Source organism: Corvus hawaiiensis, chromosome 4, assembly GCF_020740725.1.
Source record: "Corvus hawaiiensis isolate bCorHaw1 chromosome 4, bCorHaw1.pri.cur, whole genome shotgun sequence".
NCBI classification, from domain to species: Eukaryota; Metazoa; Chordata; class Aves; order Passeriformes; family Corvidae; genus Corvus; species Corvus hawaiiensis.
The window spans coordinates 65,760,694-65,786,712 of record NC_063216.1 but is presented as its reverse complement, the minus strand read 5'-3'; the positions used below and the strand labels follow the sequence as shown (position 1 = coordinate 65,786,712).

The 26,019-nt window shown below is 39.6% G+C and overlaps 1 protein-coding gene across 3 annotated transcripts; it reads left to right on the top strand.

The window, feature by feature from the left end:
* Positions 1-1,321: 1,321 nt before the first annotated feature.
* SLC26A4 (solute carrier family 26 member 4) lies at positions 1,322-25,524 on the top strand. Of its 3 annotated transcripts, XM_048302052.1 has the most exons (20): positions 1,322-1,476; positions 1,817-1,956; positions 4,052-4,162; positions 5,848-6,038; positions 6,491-6,655; positions 9,250-9,402; positions 9,514-9,596; positions 10,551-10,698; positions 13,072-13,185; positions 13,932-14,009; positions 14,210-14,305; positions 15,826-15,932; positions 17,266-17,335; positions 17,644-17,736; positions 17,839-17,934; positions 18,815-19,045; positions 20,471-20,525; positions 20,844-20,989; positions 22,116-22,199; positions 22,699-25,524. In XM_048302052.1, exons 1-20 carry the CDS (start codon positions 1,322-1,324, stop codon positions 22,720-22,722), a joined length of 2,340 nt encoding a protein of 779 aa, XP_048158009.1. In that variant the 3' UTR covers positions 22,723-25,524. The 3 variants fall into 3 exon arrangements, with proteins under 3 accessions (XP_048158009.1, XP_048158010.1, XP_048158011.1); XM_048302054.1 differs by lacking the exons at positions 1,322-1,476; positions 4,052-4,162 and adding an exon at positions 4,332-4,656 and having other exon boundaries at positions 1,885-1,956; XM_048302053.1 differs by lacking the exon at positions 1,322-1,476 and having other exon boundaries at positions 1,868-4,656.
* The last annotated feature ends 495 nt before the right edge of the window (positions 25,525-26,019 follow it).

Below are 26,019 nucleotides of genomic sequence, written 5' to 3'. Positions count from 1 at the left end.
TCAGATCAAAACAGTTCCGCAGTTTACCCAGATTTCCTTACAGTGCAGCAGATGGGAAGCCAGTTGCAGAATTATGAAACCTGAACTGTGTTAACCCTACAAAAAGTAATTCCAGTAAATAGCTTTTTTGCAGTTTAGTAATGCTCGACATGTCTGAAGTTAGGACTATACTTAATTGCTTTGAAACTAACTCCATGCCTGAGTAGTTCATTAAAAAAATATTTTGCTTGATGCCATACCGTCAGTGTGTGCCCTCAGCACATCTTTGGTGTTGGCTGAAACAGTGGCACTCATTCTTATTTCAAGAAGTCTCCTAGGTGAGGAGGACATGTGCTTCGCTTCACTCCTGCGAGATCTTTGCTAGGTTGTCTTCTGTATGTAAGGTAGAAGAGCTGAAATGTAGCCAACAGTTTCCAGCATGCAGGAGTGACTTCTTCAGCTCCAGTCCTATCTGTAATCCTAAATTGCAGCAGGGCTGACGAGGAGCTCATTCCCTACGAGCCTCCTTGAGCAAACCAGAAGCTGCAGCCCTGGGGCACCTTCTGTCCTTTCAGGTGTGACGCAAAGAGCCTGCGGGCTCTGAGCCACTTCTTCCCACCGAGGCTCCTGGATGAGCTCGGGGTGGTTTGGAGAGCAGATGCTGTTATAAGGCACTTGTATCTATGCATAGATATGACTTCTAAAACTTGGGTCATGGGACGCAGCAGGGCTTTGGGAACTCCAAGGAAGCTTCCGTGTGGGCCAAGCAGTGTGCGGAGTGGCTGGTCCTATCTCACTCCCTCAGGCTCGCCTTAACAGCGAGCACTTCGGCCGGCCGCCGGCGGGCAGGTGGCTCTGCGGGGCAGCTGGTGAGGGGCAGAGGCCATCACCTGTCGGCGGGGTTCGTGTGCGTGCAGCCAGCCCCGCTCCGCACGCCCCAGAGTCATTCCCCCGACGCCTGCCCGCGGGCCGCCGCCTTTGAAGTGCAGCCCCCGCCCGAGGGGACGGGCGCTGTCGGGGCGGTCGCTCCGGGGAGCGCCGGCCCGAGCTGGGCTGACGAGGGGGCACCGGGGCGGCGGGGGGAGGGCGGACGGAGGCGTCGCCCGGGCCGGTCCGGAGCCGGGTCTTTCTGTTTCCCCGTAAATAAAGCGCCGGGCCGTGGGCGGCCGTATAAGTGCAGCTGCGGCGGGGCCGGCTCGCCCTGCCCCAGGCCGGGGAGCGGGCGCGGGCAGAGCCGTCGGAGCCGCGGTTCAGGACGCGGACAGCGCTGCGGGGCCGCGGGCGCGGCGGCGGGGCCGGCAGGGGGGGGCCGCGCTCGCCGCCCGCCGGCTCAGGCGGGGCCATGGCCGCGGGCGGGCGGGCGGGCGAGCCGCTGGCCGAGCTCAGCCACTACGTGGTGGCGCGGCCCATCTACAGCGAGCCCGGCTTCCAGGAGGAGAACGAGCGGCGGCCGCCGCTGCCGCCCACGCTCCGCGAGCGGGCGCAGGCGGCCTGCAGGTGGGTCCGTGCGGCGGGAGGGAGCCGGGGGGCGCCGGCGGACGCGCGGTCCCGGCGCTCGCAAACTCCACCCGCCGAGGGATGAAGTGCCCCACACGCCAGACCGCGGGCAAACACATCCCTGCGTCCCTGCGTGTCGCAGCTGCCCACAGGGTGCTTCCTTCAGGGAGTGCGCTTTTGAGACCAGTACGTGCTCCGTCCCTGTCTGGAAGACAGGACTGTGACAGTCACTGCCCCTTAAATTTAAATGTGCATCAGTTCAGCTCTCGATCACTTTGGGGGTTTTGGAGCGCTCCAGTTGCAGCGCAGTTGGGTGCGTTCATCACTTGTTTTCTCGCAGATGTTCAAGGAAAAGGGCCTTCCAGATTGCCAAGTCCTTTCTGCCCATCCTGGAATGGCTGCCCAACTACCGGGTGAAAGAGTGGCTGGTCAGCGACATCATCTCGGGGCTCAGCACCGGCCTCGTTGCCACTCTGCAAGGTAAAGCCAGGCACGCCGGCGCTCCGCTCCCCTCCCCAGGACGTTCCTATAAGGGAGCCGGCTGAGCACAGGGACGTTATGCAGATGGAATTACAAATCTGAGGCTTGTTATTTAATACTAGATATTAGGTATTATTTTGCAATAAATAATTTATGGTTTTAATTTATTCCTTTTTCTTTCCTTGGCTAGAAGATTTAAATTTCTTGTGATGTGTTATCAAGATGTACTTAACTTTTCTTCCAGGCGTTTTATTCCAAGAGTATTCATTTTGGTGTTTAAAATTTTAATTACATTGTGATAAATCAGATAGGTTGTGTGGTCTTATTTCTCTTTCTTGATTGTCTAAGCCTATAGTTCTCCTGTAACTGCATGCAAATTCTAGTTATTCCCCTAAAATAATGCAACCTTGATATCTACTCCTCTTTAAAATTCATCTCATAAGGTTGTTCAGGTGCAGAAGACAACCCTCAAGGAGGTGGTGATGTATTCACATTTAAAAAAAAATTAAACTTGATGGATATTTACAGTACATGGCTTGCAATATTAAGTTTTCCTTACTTCCTTATTCCATTTATTAGTAAAGCTTTCAGTAGATGAATAAATAGGAAAGTGGCAGAAATAAGCAGAAATTAGTTAAAATAAGCTACTTAAGGAAGACTCAGAGGACAGAGCCATCCTGCCTGAGGCAGCATCTGTCTAAAACAAGACTAACTATAACCCTGACACACCCACCACACTCATTTCTTTCATCTCAGTAGAGCTCTTACGCTATTTTCACAAATTTTTCGGGACTGCAGCAGGCAAAACTAGGCGTTTCAAGCCCACACTTTCCCTCAGTGGAAATTAAGTGGTTGCAGAAGGGGACAAAGATTTACATTGGGAACAAAGAAAGCAGTTTACGCATTCCCAATTAGCCCCAAGTATTCCCTCCTGTCTGTTCCCTTGGAGCATGCTAGGAAGGCAGAGACTGGCAGAAAAAAGGCATTACAAACTTCTGCCCCAGGCAGGGGGTGACCTGAGAAATAAAGAAAGTGATTCTTTCCCGAAGAAAGTTCTGAAGAGAGTGTCAGAGCTGGAAGATCTTTGCTGAAGGTAGTAGTACAGTTAGAGGATCCCTGTGCCTTTTGAAAATGAACTGGGCTAGATGGACTTTTCATATTACTTAAAACAGCTATTATGCTCTTACTATAACCCCCTCATTTATTTGTTTTCAGTGGCCTGATTGTCTCTTAATCAGAATCCATTTGTAAAACCAGTTTCTGAAATATACTGTCTGGTCTCCCACCTGTGCATTAAAAAAAAAAAAAAAAGGTAGAAAAAAGGGAGAAAGCCCAAATTAGTGCAAATCTAAACCTAGGTATAATTTTAAAAAATCTGAAATTTTAAAACATGCATTACAGGAAAAATTGGCCAAAATATTTGCAAAAAAAAAGAGAGGCTTCTGAGATCTTGAGGTCCCTGGAATCCCTAATTCCCAGCAACTATGAGTGTTGGAGAATCCTTGAGGGAGAATATTATACTCTGCAGCGTGGGCTAACTGGGATATGATTCTGAAGGCAACTTTTTTATTGTTTGCTGGATTTGACAGCTTGCATGGGTATGCAAAGGAAGAAGAACCAAGGCTTTCAAATGTATGATTTACGTTGGTAATTAGTTTTTAAGCTGCTGCTGGGAAAAGAAGTGGCCTTATTTTCACAAGAGCTGAAGATACTGAAGCGTATGTGTAGCACAGTAATTCAGTTTTGTGCTTGAAATTTGTCTGTAACTAGAACCTTCACATATCCCCCTTTTCTCTCAAGAGGCACACTCTTGCAACAATGTTCTCCACTTAAGTTTCCTATCTCAGTCTGTGTATTGGGCTATGCAAATATAGAAACATCTTTCAGTACTTACTCATCCAACTACCAGCATGGGATATACAGTCATTTACAGTCATTGATACTCACATGTGTGCCTGCAACTGATTTACAGACAAAACATATTCTAAATTGCATCTGGACAAAAGCAGTAAATCTTTCTGAAAGTCTATTCTAGACAAGACAGTAGATTGCTGAGAGATTTTAAATATGATGTTTTGATGATCTATCATTTCAGGTTTGGCATATGCTTTGCTGGTTGCAGTCCCTGTTGGATATGGTCTCTATTCTGCTTTTTTCCCCATCCTGACATACTTTTTCCTGGGAACATCAAGGCACATCTCAGTTGGTAACTGCATGTGTTCAAGTTACAGTGAATTATCTATTACAGAGTGTTAATCCTTACTGCAGACATTCATATTTCATACAATATAACTACTTTCTGAAACAAATTGGCTATGGTGAATATTAATATTGGTGGATCTGGGGAAATTAAGGTTTATTTCTTCTTTATACAGGCAATTGTGCATAATAGCTAACTTCAGTTGTGCCCCTGCTTTTTGCTTGAATTTGTGCTGAAGTTTAAATCTTGTCTTGGGCTACACTCTATGCAAGAAACGACAAGATCAAGGCCTCAGTAGGCAGTAAGAATGACAGACATTTTGTCTATCAGCTAAAGCTCAAGATGGCTAAAACAGAGCTCTTTTAGTCTTCTCTACAAGCCTTACTTGCTGCATCCTTTTTTGATTACTGTGGACAGTATCTTCTTCTTGCCTGTCGTGGAGACCCAGAACCTGTGTATCCACTCCAGCCTCACTCTAGGTCCTCACATCAAGGCTATGGGTAAACCTTGTTGATTCTTTCTGAATACTTTCTTTAGAATATGAGGTTTGTTTCCTGTCAGTTCTTACATTTAAAAGTCTTGTTACAGCTCGGTCACTGAAGTTCCTTTTTCTTCATTCTAACAAATCTAGGCTTTCCTTGTTCCTTGTTTTCTTGTACCAAGAACACATTGTTTTCTCCTCCCAGAGCTTTGGCATGATACTACGCTTTTTCATCGGCTTTCTTCTCTGCTGCATCAAGTGTCTCCATATGTTTTCTTAACTTTGTTAGCCTCTTCCTACCCTACCAAGCACCCCACATTGACTATCCAGATCTGACTTGTTATGCCTGCTTATGGTGGCATTCCTACTTTCTAGATTATCAAACACTCCTTTTTTATGCTTTTCCCAATGCTCTTATTCATGAAGTGTCCCCTAAGGTATCTGTAAAATTTAACTTAAAAATCTGAAGTTAAATCTAATTTAACTTACTCTTCTTAAGACCTCTCGTGACATTTTCCTTTTCTGCATAATTTTAGTAAATAACTGCAACAAATATGATTACTTTTTGATTGTGTTTTTCTGACACAATGATCACTTTCTCTGTATCTTGCCCAAAGTATAGTTTCAGTCATCTTTAGCCAATGTAATAGCACAATACTGCCAAAAGATGTGGTCCTACCCATTGGATCATGTTCCTGCCTCAACCATGGTGTTGGGATCCCTGATCATGTGGCACGCTGGATCAGCTGAAAACTAACCATGACAAAAACCCCCAAAAACCTAACCAACCAAAAAAACTCAAGCAAATAAACAAACTCCAAAACTTAAAGAAACAAGTTTTGCTTTCCCCTGGATTGGTGATCCATGTTGTCTGGTTGTGATGCTGATACAAGGGAGATGGTTGGAGCATGTTGGAACATGTTGCCCCTTTTGGCCTTGGTACAGCCCTAAATTGCCTCAAGCAAAGCATGAAACTGCACCTGTACTTGTATGTACAATGTGACTTATTTAAAGAGGGAGCGGTATTTAAAGAAGGAGCAATATTTTTGTGTCATGTATGCAGTGCCTGTGGTGCTTGGCCCCTCACACTATTAATGTACCCCAATTACAATATTACATGGTTTTTCTGACTTAGAGTTTCTTGCCTATTCTGATATATGCTTTTTTTCAATGCATATTAAACTTTAATGTGATCTGTTTGTCATTACAGGTCCATTCCCAGTAGTCAGTTTGATGGTGGGATCTGTTGTATTGAGCATGGCCCCTGATGAGAATTTTCTCATAGAAGGCAGTAATGCTACAGGGACAAATGGCACTGGGACACTGATAGACACTGAATCCAGAGATGCGCAGAGAGTGCTGATTGCTAGTACTCTCACATTCCTGGTTGGAATTTTACAGGTAAAATAGTTGACCTGAAGGCACAAGGTTGACACTGCTGTAGTGTTAATGGCGGGAAAATACCTACTAGGGCAGTCAGATATCTTCCTGTAGTAAAACACAAAAATGAAGGAAAGTTAACCCAAACTTTTAAGAACAACTTGTCCTGTGCAGAGTCTGTGACAGCATGGCTGGGAGCATAGAGAGCAGAATAGCCCTGTGATTGCAGACTAGAAGACCTTCATGAAACTGAGTACTAATGGTGCATATCCTGGAGCTTCCTTTCACGCATTTCTTCAGGTCTCCTTTATTTCCTTGGGTGGATGGTACTAAGCTCCACTAGGCTGAAATGGGGGAAATAAGGTCCTAAGACTCTGCATCAACAAAGAGAAAAAACAAAGCATAAGAAATCTCCAAATAAATGTGTACCTTTTTGTTATTTAATGAGCTGTTATTCTTTATGATTTTTCCAGGTTATATTTGGAGTCCTCCAGATCGGTTTCATTGTGAGGTACCTTGCAGATCCACTAGTTGGAGGATTCACAACTGCAGCTGCTTTTCAAGTGCTTGTGTCACAACTGAAAATAGTTCTGAATGTTTCGACTAAAAATTATAATGGTGTCCTTTCCATAATATATGTAAGTATGCCCTTCTAATCTGCTTTGGTTCTATGACAGATATTTTCATATAATTGCTTATCTTCTGCTTCCATTTCACACTGGGGTGGTTCATATATATGGTGGTAAGTATAGGGGATTCATTTAGTTCTCAATTTAATGAAGAGCTGCAGCTGTTTATTTATAGCTGTGGGGCTCTAAGTAGCTGCTTTTGGGGTTCTCCAGACAGAAAGTCTAATTGCCATCTTGAAGTCTTTTTCAGAGAGAGCAATTTTTCACATAAAGTTTAAATGTGATTATCCAGCAAAACAGTTCTTCACTTCTGGAGACTACAATTTGTCCCATCCCTTGCTTTCTCACTTATTGTGAAGGACATTTGATCATTTATTAACACTGTCAGGTTATCTCCTAAAGCTGACTAGTCCCAAGGCTCTTTACACTTAAACCAGCAGGTCATTCTGGTAAAGGGCAGTGTTCTCCATTTCACATTGTAGCCATGCATGTGAATACCTAAAGGATACAGATTCCCACTCTTTGGCCAGGTACCTATTGGTTAGCAAACGTGAGGCTGAGTTTTACTATCACAACTCCATTTGTTGATTTTACAGAAAATGGTCAAATGGAGAAATGTTTTGGCTACATTACAGAAATACTGAATTCTTAGAGGTCTGGTATTACAGAATAGTGTCCTTTCCTAGGAAAATTATTCAGAGTTTTGTCACTGACTTCAGCATGAAACTATCCAACTATCCAGGTTCATAGTATTTTAGATCTTCCATAGCACTTCATATTAGAACAGCGGTTTTCTAAAAGAGGCTCTTCTAGGAAAAAAAAATGTATTTGGAGATTTTACATGCCAGTTCTGGCAACCAGACTAGCAAAAAATACAACAGACATCTAAATTGCCAATAATATGATGAATATAACTATAAACAGCAAGGTAAAAATTAAAAAAGACATCAGGAGGACTATTTGGGGGGGTAAAAAAAGTATTATCTTATAAGCCTTTCCAGAATGAATGGAAACTCTTTCCCTCAGAACAAGCAAAGTTAGATGAGACAAAATACTAAATAATACACCTTACAGCAGACCTGGCAGAGTGATGGACTTGTTATTCCAGCATTTTTTTCAATCTCTTTTTTATGTTTATTGAATGGATGGTACATTTAGTATAATACACTTTTTAAAAGGACCTACATGGTTCTTCCAGCACCAGCAAGCCTGAATGGGATGCTGACTTTTTAGGTTAAAGTTCAAAGCTTCTGTGTTCTTACAGGTGAGCCAGGTCAATGTGTTTGCAGGTGCATGTGGAGCAAAGAAATTGTTATTTCTGGTCTGTTCAACCAGTGATTTGCTTTGTCTGCTTCATCAAGTTTTGGACTTGCTTCAGTAGTGTTGTTTAACAAACTGCAACCCCAATCATCCAACATTAGCAGATTCCCCAATCAGAGTCAGGAAGTTACTGTTCCTCTGTGAAGTGAAGCAGTGCAAGAGGTGGTCAGCCATTCTTATGGGATCCGTGGTGAGCAGTAGAATGGGCAAGAAATGGCTTCAGTCAACCAAGGGAGGGCGTCTGGTTCAGTGTTTCAGGCAGGCTTCTTCTTTAACTTAGCAAACATAGCTGATTAAGCACTTAGATGTTGTATTTCCAAACCAAAGCCTGTTCAGAAGGGTGGGAGTGGTGCTCTTGCTGCAAACCTTCTCTTATGTTTAAACCAAAAGCTCATTACTGGGGGAACTAACCAGGATGCAAGAAGTCTGTTTCTAACCCCTTTTCTACCAGATAACTGTTCTGTTACAGTTGCTTCACTATGCATGGGATAATTACATTTTCTTGGAGATAGGAAGCAAGTGAGAACTACCCTGATGCTTAGGAAGGAGGACAGAGGACTATTTGTGACTTTCCTGTAATCATCCCTTCATGTTTTCTTGTACAATTACTTGTAATAAACAATAGGATCAAGCAAGGGCACGGGAGGGGTAGAGAAGGGAGCTGCCTATTGCAGCCCAGTTGTGAGTGCTCCAGTCTGGGTCTGAACTCTACTGGGAGGGTTAATGTAGTGTAGATTGAGGTTTAGTGACTGCTTTTCTGAAGTGCAGGATTCTCCACAGCCTGGTAGGACCTGTGTCTTCACACTCATTCTCTGTATGTCAGCAGTGGCAATAGGAAGCATGTAATGCACAGACCACATGTACCAGGCATGTAGTGAACTGGGGTCTGCTAGCTCTCTTTAGAAAAATGAGGACCTCCCTTGCTATTTGTCAAAGTGAAGAAGCTACTGATCTTCCCTTCCTTGCTCTGATACAGGTAAAGGTTAAACACAGGTAGAGAGTTAGCTCTTTTTACTTAGTATTAATTGCCTAAAAATCGGGAAGCAGAAGCCCCCTATGTGGACAATTCTTGCAGTTATGCTTTTTCCATTAAATTCCCTATTAAATCCCTTTACTGATTCTGTAGCACCTTGACAATACATTATCCTCAGGCTTCTCCAGGCCTGAATGAAGAAGTTACTTGGCGTTCTCCAAAACCCCATGCATCTGGATCATCTCATGAGTATTTGCACATCCTTCAAGTGGACATGGGCATGTTTTATGTCGTCACTTTTATTTTTCAGACTCTTGTTGAAACATTTGAAAGAATTGGTACCACCAACATTGCAGATCTTATTGCTGGACTCCTCACCATTTTTGTCTGCATGGTAGTTAAAGAAATAAATGATCGGTTCAAACACAAGATACCTATACCTATACCAATAGAAGTTATTGTGGTAAGCAAAGGGGCATAACAAAAGCTGAAAACAGATAAAATAGATGGGTCTAGCTACAGGAAGACAGGAACTCTTTTTAAGTCTTAAAACTGTTGTTTTATTTTATTACAGACAATAGTAGCCACTGGCATTTCATATGCTGCCGACTTGGAAAAAAATTACAATGCAGGCATTGTTAAGAGCATTCCAAGAGGGTGAGTGTCTTTGTTTTGTGGGAAAAAGGTATTATTTTAATTGGCTAAAAATGACAGTAGTAAGAAAAAATGCATAAAAGAAACATTGAGAGCTGTAACCTGAGTTTAGAACTCAGATCTGGAGATTTTCTGAGTTTTACTTCTGGCTCTATCAATTATACCATCTAAATATGTTGCCTAGTTTTCCTTCTTCTGTAAAATGGGCTTAGGAATGTCTATCTAATTAATGAAGTCCATCTGAAAATTAATTGCTTCCTGCTCATGAAGTGACTATAGGACTATGGAAAATGGTTAAAAAAATATATATATATTTTTAATAACAAAATTCTGCATAGATTTAATTTCTGTAATCCTGAGTTATCCCACTGTGGTTCATATCCATGCCGCTACTGTTATCCCAATCAACCTTGTCACTTCCATACTCATAGGAGCAAGGATGTTGTGGATTACACTGGTAGAGACTTTCACTTGAAAGATTCAGAGCACTTCACAGTAGTAACCTTCACATTCCATTTGGTATTCAGGGCTTAATTAATTAAAATTTGTGGAAACACAGTAGGAGACAAAATGCTTTTGTGGTCTTACTGAAGAAGTATGTTAACAATAGTATGAAGTGTCATTAACATATTTATGTAATTCATCATACTGTTCAATACATCCTTTATTCGATGCTTCAAAAAATGTAGTTTTTCACTTTGCTATCATAAGGCCAAATCTCAGCCATGCTGAGAACAATGGGAGCTTTGTTGCTGACTAATAGCATCAGGATTTGGGCTGTGGTGAGCTAGATAAGCGTGTTCTGTATGTCAATGGGCTGTTTCCACCTTTTTATTAACTTGTAACATTACACTTCATATTATAAGCAACCTGTATGCCTCTGCCTCAAACTCCTTGACAGTTCTGGTAAGAACAGAATTCAAAGTTGGTAACACTGACATGTTTTCTAAATGCTAGATTTTTGCCTCCTGAGCCTCCAAACATCAGCCTGTTTTCCCAGATGATAGCAGCCTCCTTTTCCATTGCTATTGTTGCTTATGCTATTGCTGTATCTGTGGGGAAGGTATATGCAACCAAGTATGACTATGCTATTGATGGAAACCAGGTATGTATCACCAAAATAGTTTATAAACATAGTGAATGTAAAACATGCTGACTTATGGAGCCAAATGAAAGAAACACCATTCACACACATTTTTCAGACACGCACTGAAGTGTGACAGGAGAAGTTTTTTCAACTCTTAACTCTTACTTAAAAAAAAAAAAAAAAGCTGAAATGACCACACAGAGATGAGCCAGATCCATCTTCAGTATGGGCTTTTCATACTAACTCATTCCTTCTGTATTGGTTTAGTGACTGCAGTACCTCTGAAAGGGCTAGGCACTGTATAGGGGAATTATCTGGTGATTTCAAGTTGACACGGCCAGCTTTAGCAACCTACTTTCCATTTCCACTTCTAAGGCATATTTTGAGGTGTGTTGCTTGGGCAGGTGAAGGCAATGTCAAGCTAAGAAGTTGCTCTGGACAGCTTTATTTAGGCTTAGTCTTCATGCAGGATTTGAATCGGTTGAACTGTACAGTTAATAAACTATTGTACTTCTCAGCATGACACTAGTTGCATCAATACAACTGCACTTGTAAGCTAATAGATCAGTCCTGCAGCTTCACAGAAGTTAATGCCTACCAGCATAGGAACGTGCTGGAGTAGCTGCGTGCACTAAATGGCTGAACTGCTGTAAGCACTGGTTTCTAGGGGCACATAGCTAGAATGTGACATGAGCTATGCATCACAAGCTCTTACAGGATTCCTGCATTTGTTCAATGTCTTCACCGGGGGTTATGTTGCTTGCCTGTGGTGTGGAATTAAAATGTCAGAAAGCTTCCTTGTCCTGCATCTATGCTGATTTTTCATTTGATCTTTTGAGCATATTAAAAAACGGCCTCACTACAGCAAGTAGATAAGACGAGTACTTTGTTTAATGAGTCCTTTATTTCAGTACTAATGGATTACATAAGGTTTGACTTTGGAAACACTGTTTTGCCGTATATAAGAAAATTATGCTTCTGTTTATCAGTTTACAATCCTCAAAGGCCAAATCTGGTAACACTTGGTCTTAAAGTTGACCAAAATGCACCAACTTTCAGTTTAATAAATCTGAAAGAAGAAAACATAATCCTAGAAGTGCTGTTTATGCTGTTCTGTTGTTGAATATGTTGTTCTGCCAGCAGTGGTGTGCTTCAAAGATACTGATTAAATATTGTAGTAGAAGAATTAGTTTATAAAAGCAAAGTGCCTTCCTTTCAGTACAATGTTATGAATTTTACATGTAGTGAAAGGTTAAATGGAGCCCAAAATGATGGGCAAATAGTTTACTTGATCTGGAGAAGTTAAAATAACATCATAAAAGCAGTTAGTAAAATAATTTTGAAGGATGGGATGATACTGTTATCTACCAGTGTCTATATTGTCTTAGTAGATCCAGATTATTAACACCTAAGAACACTAGGAACCATATGTCCAATATTTTCTCACAGATCACAGTGGTTACATGGGAATAGGCATGAATTATTTAGGTCTGTTCTGTTAAAGAACATGACTTCCTGCTCTTGTAGTTGGAGCTACATTAAAAACTTACAGGAAATTTAATTTTGCAGAAAAGAAGGGAGACAGTCAAAATCAAATATTAAATTATATTTTTAAAAGTTTGCAGTGAGTAAAAAGCTCCTGTGCCTGTATCAGCTTGGTGAAAACAATGCTTCTGTCAATTATATGGGTTTGGTTGCAGACAGCTCCCAAATTCTTTATTTCCCAGTGGAGAAATGGCCCAGATCCCAGGACATAAAGCTCCCAGGGTCCTTGTCACTTGAGCAGAACAACCAGCATCAGTAGGTGCCAGCATCTGTGACCCTGGGGCAAATCTATGAGACTGCTGCCTGAGACTCAGCATGAGTTCATTGAGATGCTTAGATAAAAAAACTCTTAGAACTTGTCAGTGAAACAGTGTTTTATTGCAAAGTTCCTTAATAGTTCTGCCAATAATACAATGTTTTGCAGTAGTTAAAGGCTTGCCTAAACTCAGACTATTGTACTGATCAGAATAATTTGTTTAGCTGATGATACCTGGGAGTTAAATTTATTCTAGTATCCATTTCTTGATGCAATTATTCCAGTGTAATTCTTAGAAATGTTAGGTGTGCTAACATTGATGGAAGTAAGCTTTAAACGCCTTTGTACTCAGATGAGTATGTCCATGTCAGGGGGAGTATACCTACCTCTGTGTTGGTTTCCAAACAGAGGTAGCTGCACTGGCACAAGAGGCATTTGTGTAAACATTTAACAGCTATTACTCATTTGTACTCTTCCTAATATTATTGTGCTGCCTACTTTATCACCTACTGCAGAAGCTATTGTCATTCTCCATTGAAAAAGTGTCTTCAGGCATCTTGTATTTACAGCATCATTCATGTATCTTTCAGGAATTTATTGCCTTTGGGCTCAGCAACATTTTTTCAGGTGCCTTTTCTTGTTTTGTTGCAACTACTGCTCTTTCACGGACTGCAGTCCAAGAAAGTACTGGTGGAAAGACTCAGGTAACGACTTCTTCTTACTAGTACTGTGCACAGGTAAATTTAATTTTGTGTAGTGCACAGATTTCACTGTGGGATGGAAATAGTCCTAAAATGATTGTGTTGCTGGCACATGGAAAGCCACAGGTGTCTTAGCAGCTCAGCTCTAGTAGTGAATCATTTTTGTAGCTCTGCCAGAAGAGGGCAATCAAGTTTTACATAGCATGAGTTACCTTAGGGGTCAGAATCTTTTAACTCAAGTTCCCCAGAATTTCATTTCCAATTAAAGGACTAAGCTTGTCACAGTAGGATGTGGGAGGAAATCTCTCCCAGCTGGCCATGATATCTTTAAGCTCTCATGTGTTTGCCTGAACAGCTCTGCCATTTGCCATTCACCATCTTTGTCATGTTGAGTAAACGACTTTGTTTTCCCATACTACAGTTGTGCGGTTTCTAACAGTGAAAAGCTACAGCTTATCCAGCAGCTCCTTTTCCAGCTGACTCACAGACTGCTCCCTTCATCTGTCTATGTAACATAGCCCCTCCAAGAGCTACTACCTTGTGTTTGTTTAGACTACCTGCTTAATTGAGTTCCCTGTGTGTTAGCTGAAGTGCATAATGGTTGCCCACATATGCCTAAACACAATGACGCTTTGGCAGGTCTCCTTGTTCCTAAAGAAATGTAATGTGCAACTATTTAAACCTTTTTCTTTGTAATCCTGGAAACAGACGATAGTAAGTTCATTTCCTATAAACGCTGTTCTTTGCAGGTTGCTGGTATAATCTCAGCTGGGATCGTTTTGATTTCTATTGTTGCCCTGGGGAAATTGCTAGAGCCCTTACAAAAGGTACTGTACTCTTCCTCTACAGCACAGCCACATCAGATACAAATGCTCAGCTATGATGGGCAAGATTAATATCTCTCTTTAAACTGTGGTGACTGATTCCAGACAGGGCTGTGGTTTATAGTGTGATGTTTAATGTTGAGCACTATCTTAATGTGCAGTTTTGCTTCTGAATACCACTTTTTCATCATTTTTCTTCACAGTCTGTATTGGCAGCTGTAGTCATAGCTAACTTGAAAGGGATGTTCATGCAAGTGTTTGATGTTCCCCGTCTGTGGAGGCAGAATAAAGTGGATGCTGTAAGTAACCTCATTTTTTTTCCTCCTGAATGTTTTTGTCTGGTTTTGGGTTTTTTTACTTTTTAATGCCAACCAAGTTTCTCTTACCTACATAAACAGGATTTTGAGGAGTTAACATCAGAAAATGTTTATGTGCATTCTCAAAATGCATTTGCCATGAGGTCAGTTAAAAATTCCCCTTTTAGGGTCGGTATTCTGCTACTTTTCTTTATTCCCTATACTCTGCAGTAAGGGTACCAATCAGGGTATTTGTGTGCAGTGATAACTCCTTCATATCCATTTCCATAGCTTACAGAAATCTTGTGTTGATATGGTTTGAAAAGCAGAATAAGGATGGCCTGTTGCCACCTTTACCATTCTGATTTTATCTTTTGCACTGTTTAAATGAGTCAGAAAAGCTGACCTTTCCTTAATTCATGTACATACATTTATGTTGTTACCACATGAACATACCATTTGTCTGAATAATCTCAGATAGTCCTCAGAAAATATGTTTTCACATTTTCATGTAGCAAGACTAATCCAAGCTAGAATGTGGATTCATTTGGCATGCTAAGGGATGTATGAACAGACTTCTCTTATGAATCACTATAACCATATCTCAGGGTACTTGCTCACATCTCCCAGTGTGTATTCTGTGGAACAGACTTTGATTGCAGCTCTTAGAGAAGGAAAAGATTGCATGGAAGACATTTTTTCCATGCAGTCCTTACTGTGCTTAAATTTTACAGTTAGTGTTATTGGGCAGTACCTGTCTTAGACAGATCTCAGACATTTTAGTCAATCATTTACTGGTTTACAGGCATAAGATCCCACTGACTTCAGTGAGAAGTGCAAGCACTCAGCTGCTGGAGTTAGCTCTGCAGGACCCGTTCCCTCGCCACGTGGCGTGGGGGAGGGTACAGGCTGAGCTCAGCTTTTTAAAAAATTGAGTCTGCTGCATGTTCTGCCTGGGCAGTGATGTAGGAAAGAACTGAGGAGTGCACTTCAACTGTTCTGCCTGAATATTCAGTGGAGATCTTAGAGAAGTCCCATCAACCTGTTAATACGAAGTACCTCTTTGCAACAGTTCTCTTAAATATCACTAAGGAATCCCCTTCCTTCCCTGTATGTCTGCATGGGAGGGCATCTTACAGTATTTTACATCTTGGTAAAATAAATTTCTTAGCAATTTTTAAGAAAGATTAACAAAGATTGCCATCATCAGAAACAAGTAAATGCAACATTTAACTATATCTCCTTTAATTTTACCAAAGGAGTCAGATCCTTAAAAAATATTGTTATGTTGAAAACCTGTTCTTTCCTAAAAAGCTAACTATGCCTAATAAGATAATGATGGATGAAAGCATCTTGGAGGAAAAAGAAGACTTTTGTGTGGAAGTCAGCTAATTGCTAGTGCGCTACAATCAGTTCCAAAGTTAAAATCTGCTACTCAGGTTATCTGGTGTAGTGTTTCTTTAGCATGACCAGGAGTCATATGTTAAAAGTAAAACACTTTACATTTGTTATTTCTTCTCCAGATGATCTGGGTTTTTACATGTATAGCATCCATCATTCTGGGACTTGATTTGGGATTACTTGCTGGCCTTTTGTTTGGATTGCTGACAGTTGTGCTGAGAGTTCAGTTGTAAGTAATACAGTATCAGAAATAATTCTTAGTTTTATATTATGAAAAAGGAAGATAATAAGCTGAAAAGTAAGATGATTTGTGGCAGAATATTTGCTTGTGTTACAAAAATTTTGAAATGAAAAAGCCAGTTTTTTTAGAACAAGTCACTCTTTGTGTGCTATCATTTAATTACACTGATAAAAGAGAAGCTGCATTATTTTATCAGTATTTCATATCATGCTGGCCACTCTGGTGGTACCTAGCCATATGTTTTCTATGCATACACATAGCTGAGTTCTGGAAAGGGATAGGAGCATTCTAGATCAAATCGAAACAGATGTATGGCTTGTGTAATTAGCTGATCATTATAGTAACTCTTAGCAGGTAATACTACTACAGTATGCTGCACGTGCCAATAACCTTTTCACTTATTGCTTATACAAGACTGATTGTATGGCTGCAAAAGAAGAGCAAGTGAAAGCACGAGAATAAGAAAAAATTTGTGCTTCTGGCTGATTTGTTGCTGCTTATAGAATATATGGTAGTGGAATGGTGAGAAAAGGTGGATTTGAAGAATGTTATTTTGTCATCTTGTTATTTTTCACTGATCTTTCATCTGAAAATACAACGTAACTCCTCTCTTTCAGCTTGGAGTCCAGAGAGTAATGTAACTAGCATTACTAAAGGATAGTTTCACCATCAGCAAATGCATAAAAATAAAGCCTTGCAGAAGTTGTTACAGAATAGTAGATTACAAAAAATGGAGTTAGAAGACCCTCAAAAAAACATTCCCAAGTTCAACTCAGATAATGTTACCAAAATATAAAGGGGAGATGAGCCTTAAAAACTTGAAAACAATTTGCTTCAACTGTTAAATATGTATCTGGAAACTGCAAAACATTTTGGTTTTGTTATTGACTGAAATAAAAATTTTAAAAGTTGGACAAAAAGATTGACATAATCTGAAAATAATGTAAATGTATTTCAGTTGATTTGAAATTTAAAAACCATCAATTTTTTTTCAGAGAAAAAAAATGTTTTTTTTAATTCAAAGCAAACTAATCTGCTTTTAAAATATTCTTCTGGTTTGGGAAACCAATTGAACAAGTTGTTCACTCAGCTCTTAAATCAAAATGGTGGATTAAGTAGGCTGAGACCAAAATACCTTGTTTTTATAAAGGCCCGTTCACTAGAGTGACGCAAAATAGCTTCAATACTTTTGCAAGTCTGTTAGCTTGGCATTAGAAAACAAACTACAGGAGTCAAAGACACTTTGTATGTGCAGCAAGGCCTTCAATTCCATGAGTGCCATGTATGACATTTACCTTCACTGTCTTTTTGTTTCTGTTAGTCCTTCATGGGGAGGCTTTGGAAACATTCCTGGCACAGACATCTACAAGAAGGTCAAGGACTACAAAAATGTAAGTGATTGCTGAGTTTTTTCCCTTCAGTCTAGAAGTCAGTGTAAGAAAAGGTTGTGCCTTGCATATTGTACACAACTTGAATTTGGAAGTGGGGTCTGCAAAGATAACAAATTTCAGCATCTTCATCCAGTTGGTTGCACCATCTTGCATGCTGGGGCTGTAAGCTTCTAAAAATGGAATCCCCTCAATCATCAACAAATACATGCTTTTTTTTTTTAATTAGCTATGTAGTTGAAACAGTGAAACTGCTTCTTACTAGTCGAAATATGACTGTTGCTGTATAACCTTATACTCTTTGGCAACAGGTTATAGAACCAGAAGGTGTGAAGATTCTCAAGTTTTCAAGTCCAATTTTTTATGCTAACATTGATGGACTGAAAAGCAGCCTCAAATCCACAGTAAGTGATATGTGATGGGTTTGGAAGCTTCTTAACTATCCTTGAGATTTCCTCATAATTATGTCTAGGTTAAGTTAAATAATTTTGGTCCTTTTTCTGTAGGTGGGATTTGATGCAGTCAAGGTATATAATAAGAGACTCAAAGCACTGAGGAAAATACAAAAGCTAATCAAGAAGGGAAAATTAAAAGCTACTAAGGTAGGCCTTCTAAAAATCATTAATTTCTATTTTTTCACAAAGGATTACTGTTGGAGCTTTTTAGTTAAGGCTTAATTATGAATTACTCTGTATTCATCTTTAAAATAGAGATGAAAAGTGTGACTTACTACATGGTAGTACAGTTTATAAGTAGCATAATACAAAATTTATAACACAACTTAACTTACAGTTTTAATCACCTAGATCCTGACTTAGAGTTTCTTATTACCTGGAACATCTGCAGATCAGGTCAGATCTTAATACATGGTTTAATGTATCAATATAACAATCATAATCTAGATTCAAAAATGACATGAAAGAAGATGAGTCACCTTAGAGAAAACAGAGGACAGTGGAGGCATCCCTGACCCCTGGGAGTGTCACAGGTCTCACTGTCAGCAGCAGTTTTGGTCCAAGTTTCCCACACAGGACTTGTCACGGGCAGTGCTCTGTGCACTGTTAGGCTTCACTTTTCTCTGATGGGGTTACCAACTACACCTGGTTGCCCACGTGCCTGGGACCTTCAGCAAGGAAGGAAGAGATTAGCCTGGTGCCCAGGAATCTTGACGCTGGTAGGGAGAGGAAGAAGAAATCTGTTTGATTTGTTTAATTGGTTCACAGGACCTTCAGGGCCTGAGAATGAGGGAAAAGGGAACAAATACACGACTTGCTTGGCCATAGAGAATGGCTTCTTGCCTTATAAAATGGCATTAGTTATGCTAACTACAGTACCAGGATTGGGAGCTGGGGATACCGGTCACAAGTGTCTGTCCTGTCAATTCCTTCAACCTTCAGAAGGTACCACAGGGAAGTATTTTCTGTAACTCCAAAACTTGCCCCATGATTAAATTCTGTATTCCATATATTATCTACACATTAGAATGGCATCATCAGTGAGCCTGGTATTAATAATGAAGCTTTTGAGACTGATGAGGAACCTGAAGATAACCAGGATCTTCAAGTTCCCACCAAAGAAGTAGAGATCCAGGTGGACTGGAATTCAGAACTCCCAGTCAAAGTGAACATCCCCAAGGTGCCCATTCACAGTCTCATTCTTGATTTTGGAGCAGTAACCTTCTTGGATATTGTAGCTGTGAGATCAATAAAAACGGTAAGGGCATTTTTTTCTGATGTTCTATGAAAATGAAACTAGTCAGCAGTATGCAAATCAAGAGCTGTTAGCTGAAGTTAATTTCTGAGTTTTAGAAAGTCTGTTGTTGAAAAATATCATCAAAATGTATACAGCAAAAAGTAGAATATTGGTGGTGTGTGTCTTTTAAGTGGGAAAAAATGCATTAAAAGAACAATATGAAACTTGCATAGTCAAGTACTCAAAAAATTTAACTGAAAAATGTGGTCCTCTTGTAAGCATATGTTATGAAAAATTTAGTTATATATTTTCTTTCCACATGCCTCCTGCTTTAATCTGGGCACAGGATGATGCTCACTCAATACAGAGGTAGTAAAAATTTCATTTTACCATCCTTGTTCAGTCTTTAGCCACAAGATTTATTTATTCATTCCATACTATTTTAATTATGAAAGAAGAATGATTCATTTCTTTATAGTGGTTAATATAAGCGCTTCATCAACATTCATTAATTAATCTTCAAACTCACAGTACATAATAAGGAGATAATATTCCTGGTTTAGGAAGAGGGAAATGAGGTGTAAAGATTAAGGCCAAGTATTTCCCTTATTTTTTGGTGCCCAGTTGCAAGTGTGTAGGACCAGATTGTTCAGTCTTTAGTATTTTCTGATATTTTGTATGTTCAGATTGATGCTTTCACTGATGTAATTTTGCAGTTGGGACTACTCAGCCTATCTATAAAACCAGATCTTTACCGTGACTCTAGTTTATCAATTAACAGAAGGGAATGGAATTAGTAATCACCTCTGAAAACACTAGGAGGCTTGCCTGCCACCAGGGAGCCAGGGGTGGATTCCAGTCTTCTGCCTTTTAACTAAGTGAAATACAGGAGCAGTGTTTGCCTTACTTCAGCCTCCTGACTAGTTATGTGGGAATATGGGGTCCGTTGACATGACTCTCCATATGTAGCTTTTTCATCCAAGAACAGGTCCATCTGATGCACTGCACGAGGGGAAAATCTGTGTAAAAAATCTGCATGGGCCAATGAATGATTGTATCATATCACACATACATGGGGGAAATGAAGCTTGCTCGGGCCCATGTGGTCTCACTTGGAGAGATGATTATTCATATTTTGAGAACAGAGCAACAACCTTAATTGGCAGCAATGCTTGTGTGTGTAAAATGGGTAGTTCCACTTACATAGCTGAAGATTGGCCACTTCAGCAACAAGGTACTTAACTACTGGATCCTTAAGTATAGCAAAGTATAGCAGTACCTTATTTCTGATGAATAAACAAAATGTACTATGTGGATTAAAGAAAATCAGAAAAAAATGAAGTGCATGTGCCTATACATTACATAGACATACAGACATATATGTATTTTCTCCTTATAGACTTTGTTTATTGATGTCCTTGTTGCAAACTTTTTTTTTTTTTTTAGATAATTAAAGAGTTTGAGAGAATTGATGTGAGAGTATACTTTGCTTCATATCAAGGTAAATATCCAAGTATTTCTACTTTCAGTCATGCAAAGAATAAAATGAAGGTGAGAAGGGATCTCTAGATGTGTCTGTGGTAACGTGCCCTAATAAATACGTGAATTGTCACACTGGTAAACATTGTTGACTCCATTGGGACACAAAGAATGGTGGGATGTAAAGGAAATATGGAAAGTAAAATTCAAGACTAAACTATAATTTATGGATTCATTTGGCTGTATATTTGATTTCTGATAATTGCAATTATATATTTTGACATTTGTTTCTTAAATTACTTCATATTGTATAAACCTGTTATGACTTTCTTTTATTCAGATAACCTTATATCTCAGCTGGAACGGAGTGCCTTCTTTGATGACACTGTTAGAAAAGACATATTTTTCTTGACTGTCCATGATGCTGTGCTCTATATAAGGAATCAAATGACATACAGTGACAACCAGGATCCCATATTTGAGAAGGTAAAGATATCCAGCAGTACATTTCCCTTCCTTCTATCATCTAGCACTCATTCTTGAAGTGGCACATATGAAAACTAGACCTAGAACTGTAGTACAAAAAAAGTGGGAGTGTAGTAAATTAGGCAGCTTCTGTAGCACATGAGTATTTTTCTAGATTAAAGGAAGTGTCTGTCAACTCCAGGACTTTGTTAGTGAAAAGAGCATGAGAAACAGCACATATGGAAAACACTTCATGCTAAGACACAATTTGTAATTTCTGATGACTGACATCTTAAGAACCTCTTCAGCAGGAGGTTGCATTTGGAACATTATATTTAATTGTTACAGATGGAGTTTTCTTCGATGTGTCTGTCATACTCCTTTTGGAATCCGTGACACTATCCTGTGGAGATGGGTTCTCTAATTTTAGATTATGTGACAAATACTTCCTGCTTGGTTTAAGCCTGCTGGACTTCTGGATTGTTAGCTGCAATGAATAATGATTCCTTGCTCCCTTTCCCAACACTCCATAGACTTCTGATCAAAGCTATAATCTCATTCTACTTGTTGCAGATACGTACAGAAGCTGTTCCACACTAGTGTTCATTCCTACTGCCCTTCTCTGTGCATTTCCTTGTTGTATTCTCTGTATTTTTCAGATAACCAGAATGCTCTGTAGCATTTAAAGATATGGGCCTTCACTAGGAAAATGGTCATATAATGTCCTCCTTTCTTTTCACCACAATTCCTTTCCTAGCAGTCACTGTTACAGTATTACGAATAAATAGCAATTAATATTACTGATAAATAACTAGGATAGGACCCTTATGTTTTGTAACTCTTTCATACTAATATTTTATAGTAGAGCTTAACATTTTTATAATGCTATACAGAAGTTTAGAGATAGAGTTTTTATTATATTTACAAAGCCATAACTAGTCATGTAAGCAGAGACAGGCCCAAAAGTTCTGCAATCTTTAAGTTCCTCTCAACTTAACTAAATCATCATCTTTGTCAAGGAACAGTAAAAACCAGACTCTTGTAAGTTGTAGAAATTATTTTAAGGTACTTCAGAGTAAAAAAAAATCAGTTTCAGTGATATGGACAACATGTAACTCATAATGTTTCTTAATTCCTTTCTACCAAGATTTCACTCATGCAGGAGTCTAAAGAACCCATAGAGTTCACAGAAGCAAGCCGGCCTGATGATGAACTTGATGTGCAGGAAGAGGTATGCACTTTAGAACTGAATGTGTCTATCCCTCTTCCTGTAGCCTTGAGTCATGCTGTGAGAGTACCCTCAACAGGTACCTTCTCCATAAATAAATACTGTTTCTGGATACCAAATGTCAGTACTAAGTCGAGGAAGTCACATTTTTCTTGAGATGGTAGTAGATTGTATCTGCTTAAGTATCTCCTCATCTCTCTTGCTTTAGGACTACTTTTGCCTTACACAGGCTTATAAATAGATCTAAACACAAGATGGGTGCCTAAAAGAAGATTGGTAAGGCTTGAGGCACCAGAGTCCAAAATGATGGTCAACCTCGCCTTTTCATCCTTGTTTTTACACAGCAGACACCTTCTTGCACAATCTGCACATTACAGAAGTTACTTTCTTTATACTTTCACTGAGTTTTTAGTTTACACAAACATGTAATTTTCCCAGATGGTGTATACTCAGAACTAACCATGGCCTGTTTCTCTCCACCTTTCAAAACCCATTTGTCTAGGCTATGCGCCGACTTGCTTCCTGAAGGACTGCTGGTACTGTCCTGCCTGTGAGCGCACAGCAGTATTCACGCACCAGTACTATCTATATCAGAATTTTCTGCTATGAAACCAATCTTTGCACTTGAAGAAAACCTTGATTGTTTGTCTGAATGATACAGATCTCTATAACTCTCCAAATTTTAGCTAACATTATCCCAGAAGTACTCTGGACCTTGATTCTGCAAGCATTTTCTGCTATGGTACATATTAATAAAAAAGAAAATCGGAAGACTATTGTGCAAGATGTACTCAGTTTTGGGACTAGTCAGGCAGAAGTTGCACTACACTTTCATCAGTGTGTACAGGATGAAAAGCTGCTCTGTGGTCTTCCCTGGAGAGTGGAAGAGACCAAAATCTCTGGATGGCAAGCCTTTTGTTCAGTATTTGTACAATGCCTAGTGAAAGGGCAGGAGTTCTAGGTGGCCAAGGCTTTGAACATTAGTGTGAGAATACGTGCTGACAAGCCTTGAAAAATGTATCATGATCATTTTTTTCAAGCAGTTCCTTAAATTGCTGCAGGTAGTTTGATTGCTGAAACAGGTGACAGGTGAAACGGTCACGTGAACAGGAAACAGCACTGAACTGCTGTAATACTTCAAATAGGAAAAGTTTCTAAAGACCCTTGGATATGGGTTCATTAGTTCTGTATTAATCCCATTGTAGCAAGTCTTGCACTACTATTAATGATTGTCTCTTAAATGAAGGACAGACAGAAGATTATTTTGGCTAGGTTACATAATCGCCATCAAGAGGCAGATCGTGACATAAATTAAGGAGAACCTTAGTCCCTGGGTATTTAATGGAATCTGTAAAACAGGATGATATCAAGCGCAAGCAAGAAAGTCAGAATATGACCTAGTATTGAGGTTTGTGGGTTTTTTAAATGGAATATAGGTGTATTTTTTGTTTAATGAATAGTTATATTTTTATAGAGATTTTTTCTTTTAATATTCTACATCAAACTGCTGCTGTTCTTTTACATTTGAAAGTTCATAATGCACAAGTGCAATAATTTACAAAAGATAAAGATTTGACCAGCAAAACTTTAATCTTGAACTAATGTTCTTAATTTTCATGAAGAAGAAATGTATTTCGACAGAAAACAGACTGCTACCTTAAATTTTTTAGCACTACATTATTTTTTAAATGGGAAAACAACCTCTATGGTGAGGAAACAGATAAAAATTAAAGTCTAAGAAATGTCCAGGTATAAAATGACTTTAGGTTTAACAGTGTGGAATAATTAGCTTTAGTATATTTAATTCTCCTTATTTGATTACATCAGAGAAATTTGCCAACATCACACTGCACAGAGATTTCTGGTAACACTAGGTAACACTAGTGGAAAAGCTAAGCATTAAGTGAATTATTCTGGCCTAAGCACCTGAGAGAACTGTGTCAAAATCAGTGAAAAAAAAAATCCTATAAACTTCAGTCAGTGGGACAGTATCTTACATAATAGGTAACAGCACCAAACTGTCATCTGTATTCTCTAGTTAAGTCACAGACTTCAGCCTTCACAAGTCATTGAAGCTTCTCACTTCAGACACTTGAACTTAGATTATGTTCGATGCTCCAGTCCAAGCCAGCAAACAGCAGGATTGTATTCACAATGGGTATGGGCCATTTGTCTGTGGGATGGGCATCTCCACCAGCTGAGAATGAGGCAAGTGTTCAAGAGGCAAATCAGACCACTCTGTGCCTCTTCAGATGGAACCATTAATTTATTGACACGAATGCTTCAGCCCAGGCTGTGATTTGACAATTCATGCTTTTAACTCTACCTGTCCTCCTTCTGTCCCCTTGCCAGTCTCTCATGGGAGGTTGGCACTTCAGCCCACCTTACTGGCCTGAAGTCCCTATCAGGCCATGGCCCCAACTCCTATTAATCTGACTACTGGAACAGTTGCCAGTGCTGGTGCCACGAGGCCAGTGACACATTTTTTAGAGGCTGTATTGCTTTTCTAAAACAGGTGTACATTTTATGTAAAAAGTAAAATATTCTACCTGGTAAGTGAGCTTTCAGCTAATTGTTATGCGGGACACATTCTATGGAAAAGATGGTAAAAAAGTGGTAGCAGTGAATTATTTTTTTCCTCAAGACAACATTTGCACTGTGAAGTTTGAGTACAGATTCTTACTTGACAGAGAAGTGCCCTTACATTATTTTCTGAACTTTCTCTAGTTCTTTTCTGTACAGGTATTTAAAAAGCATTTAAATACTCAACAGTCTTCCAGTTCCTTTCCAAATACGACACCTGATCTGGGATTAATTGTGATAAAACATGATAAAATGCACTTATTCTCACAGCCTGCGTATTTCTTCCAGGCATGGTTGTTCTTAATTTAACAGGCACAAAATGTTAAACTTTTTCTGAAAAACAGCATTTCTCTCAAAACCTACTGTGGCATAGAAGGGTAAGAGATAATATGCAGAATGTATTAAAATACCTTTCTCAGTGGATATGTGCTTCATTTTCTATGTATCCATCAAAATTAAGGATACCAAAATAATGGATTTTAGATTGAAGCTAAAATTCTCTAGTTTTTTACTAATTCAAATATCCTGTAAGTAGTGTAACTAGGTGTGCTCATCTTTTTCCAGTAGGATGAAGAAGTGATATTTTTGTATGCATTTTGAGTATTACTGTTCTGTCTTTGCATGTCAGATATTAAACTTGGAGATGTATTTTAAGGTTTTTTACACTTTTAAAAAGCTGCATTTGAAAAGTAATTGTACCCATTACCTAGAAAATAAAGTTGTGCCTGCTGAAAACATGCTCCTTGCATCTATGTATTTGGGAGTTTCATGTTTGGTTTTGGGTTTAAGTCTTTTCTTTGTGAATTCTTATTATGGGGAGATAAAGCATATTATAAAGGATCAGTGTCATGCTTCCCTTGGGTGTGTTTTGAGGATCAGCAAAGACAAAAGGGAAAACCTGTTCTCTCTGCCTTGTGCGGATAAGACAAGGAATGTTAGACTTAAACGGCAGCTTTTAAATGTTAAGGCTACAAAGATAGAGAGACATTGTCCGTAGGGGCACAAAATCCCACTCCAGGAGGCTTTTAGTGAGACAATCACCAATCTGCATGGAGTAGTTACCCCTACTTCAGGGTTGTGGAAGGACTGCTCAAGGCCATTTTCTACTTAAAACCTACGACTTCGTTGTATTTTTCTTTCTTTCCTTTCTTCAGTGCTATAGAAACACTCAGCATCCCACTGAATTACACAGCAATTACAAAATGCTAAATGTAACATTGAATCCTCTCCTGAGCTGTTG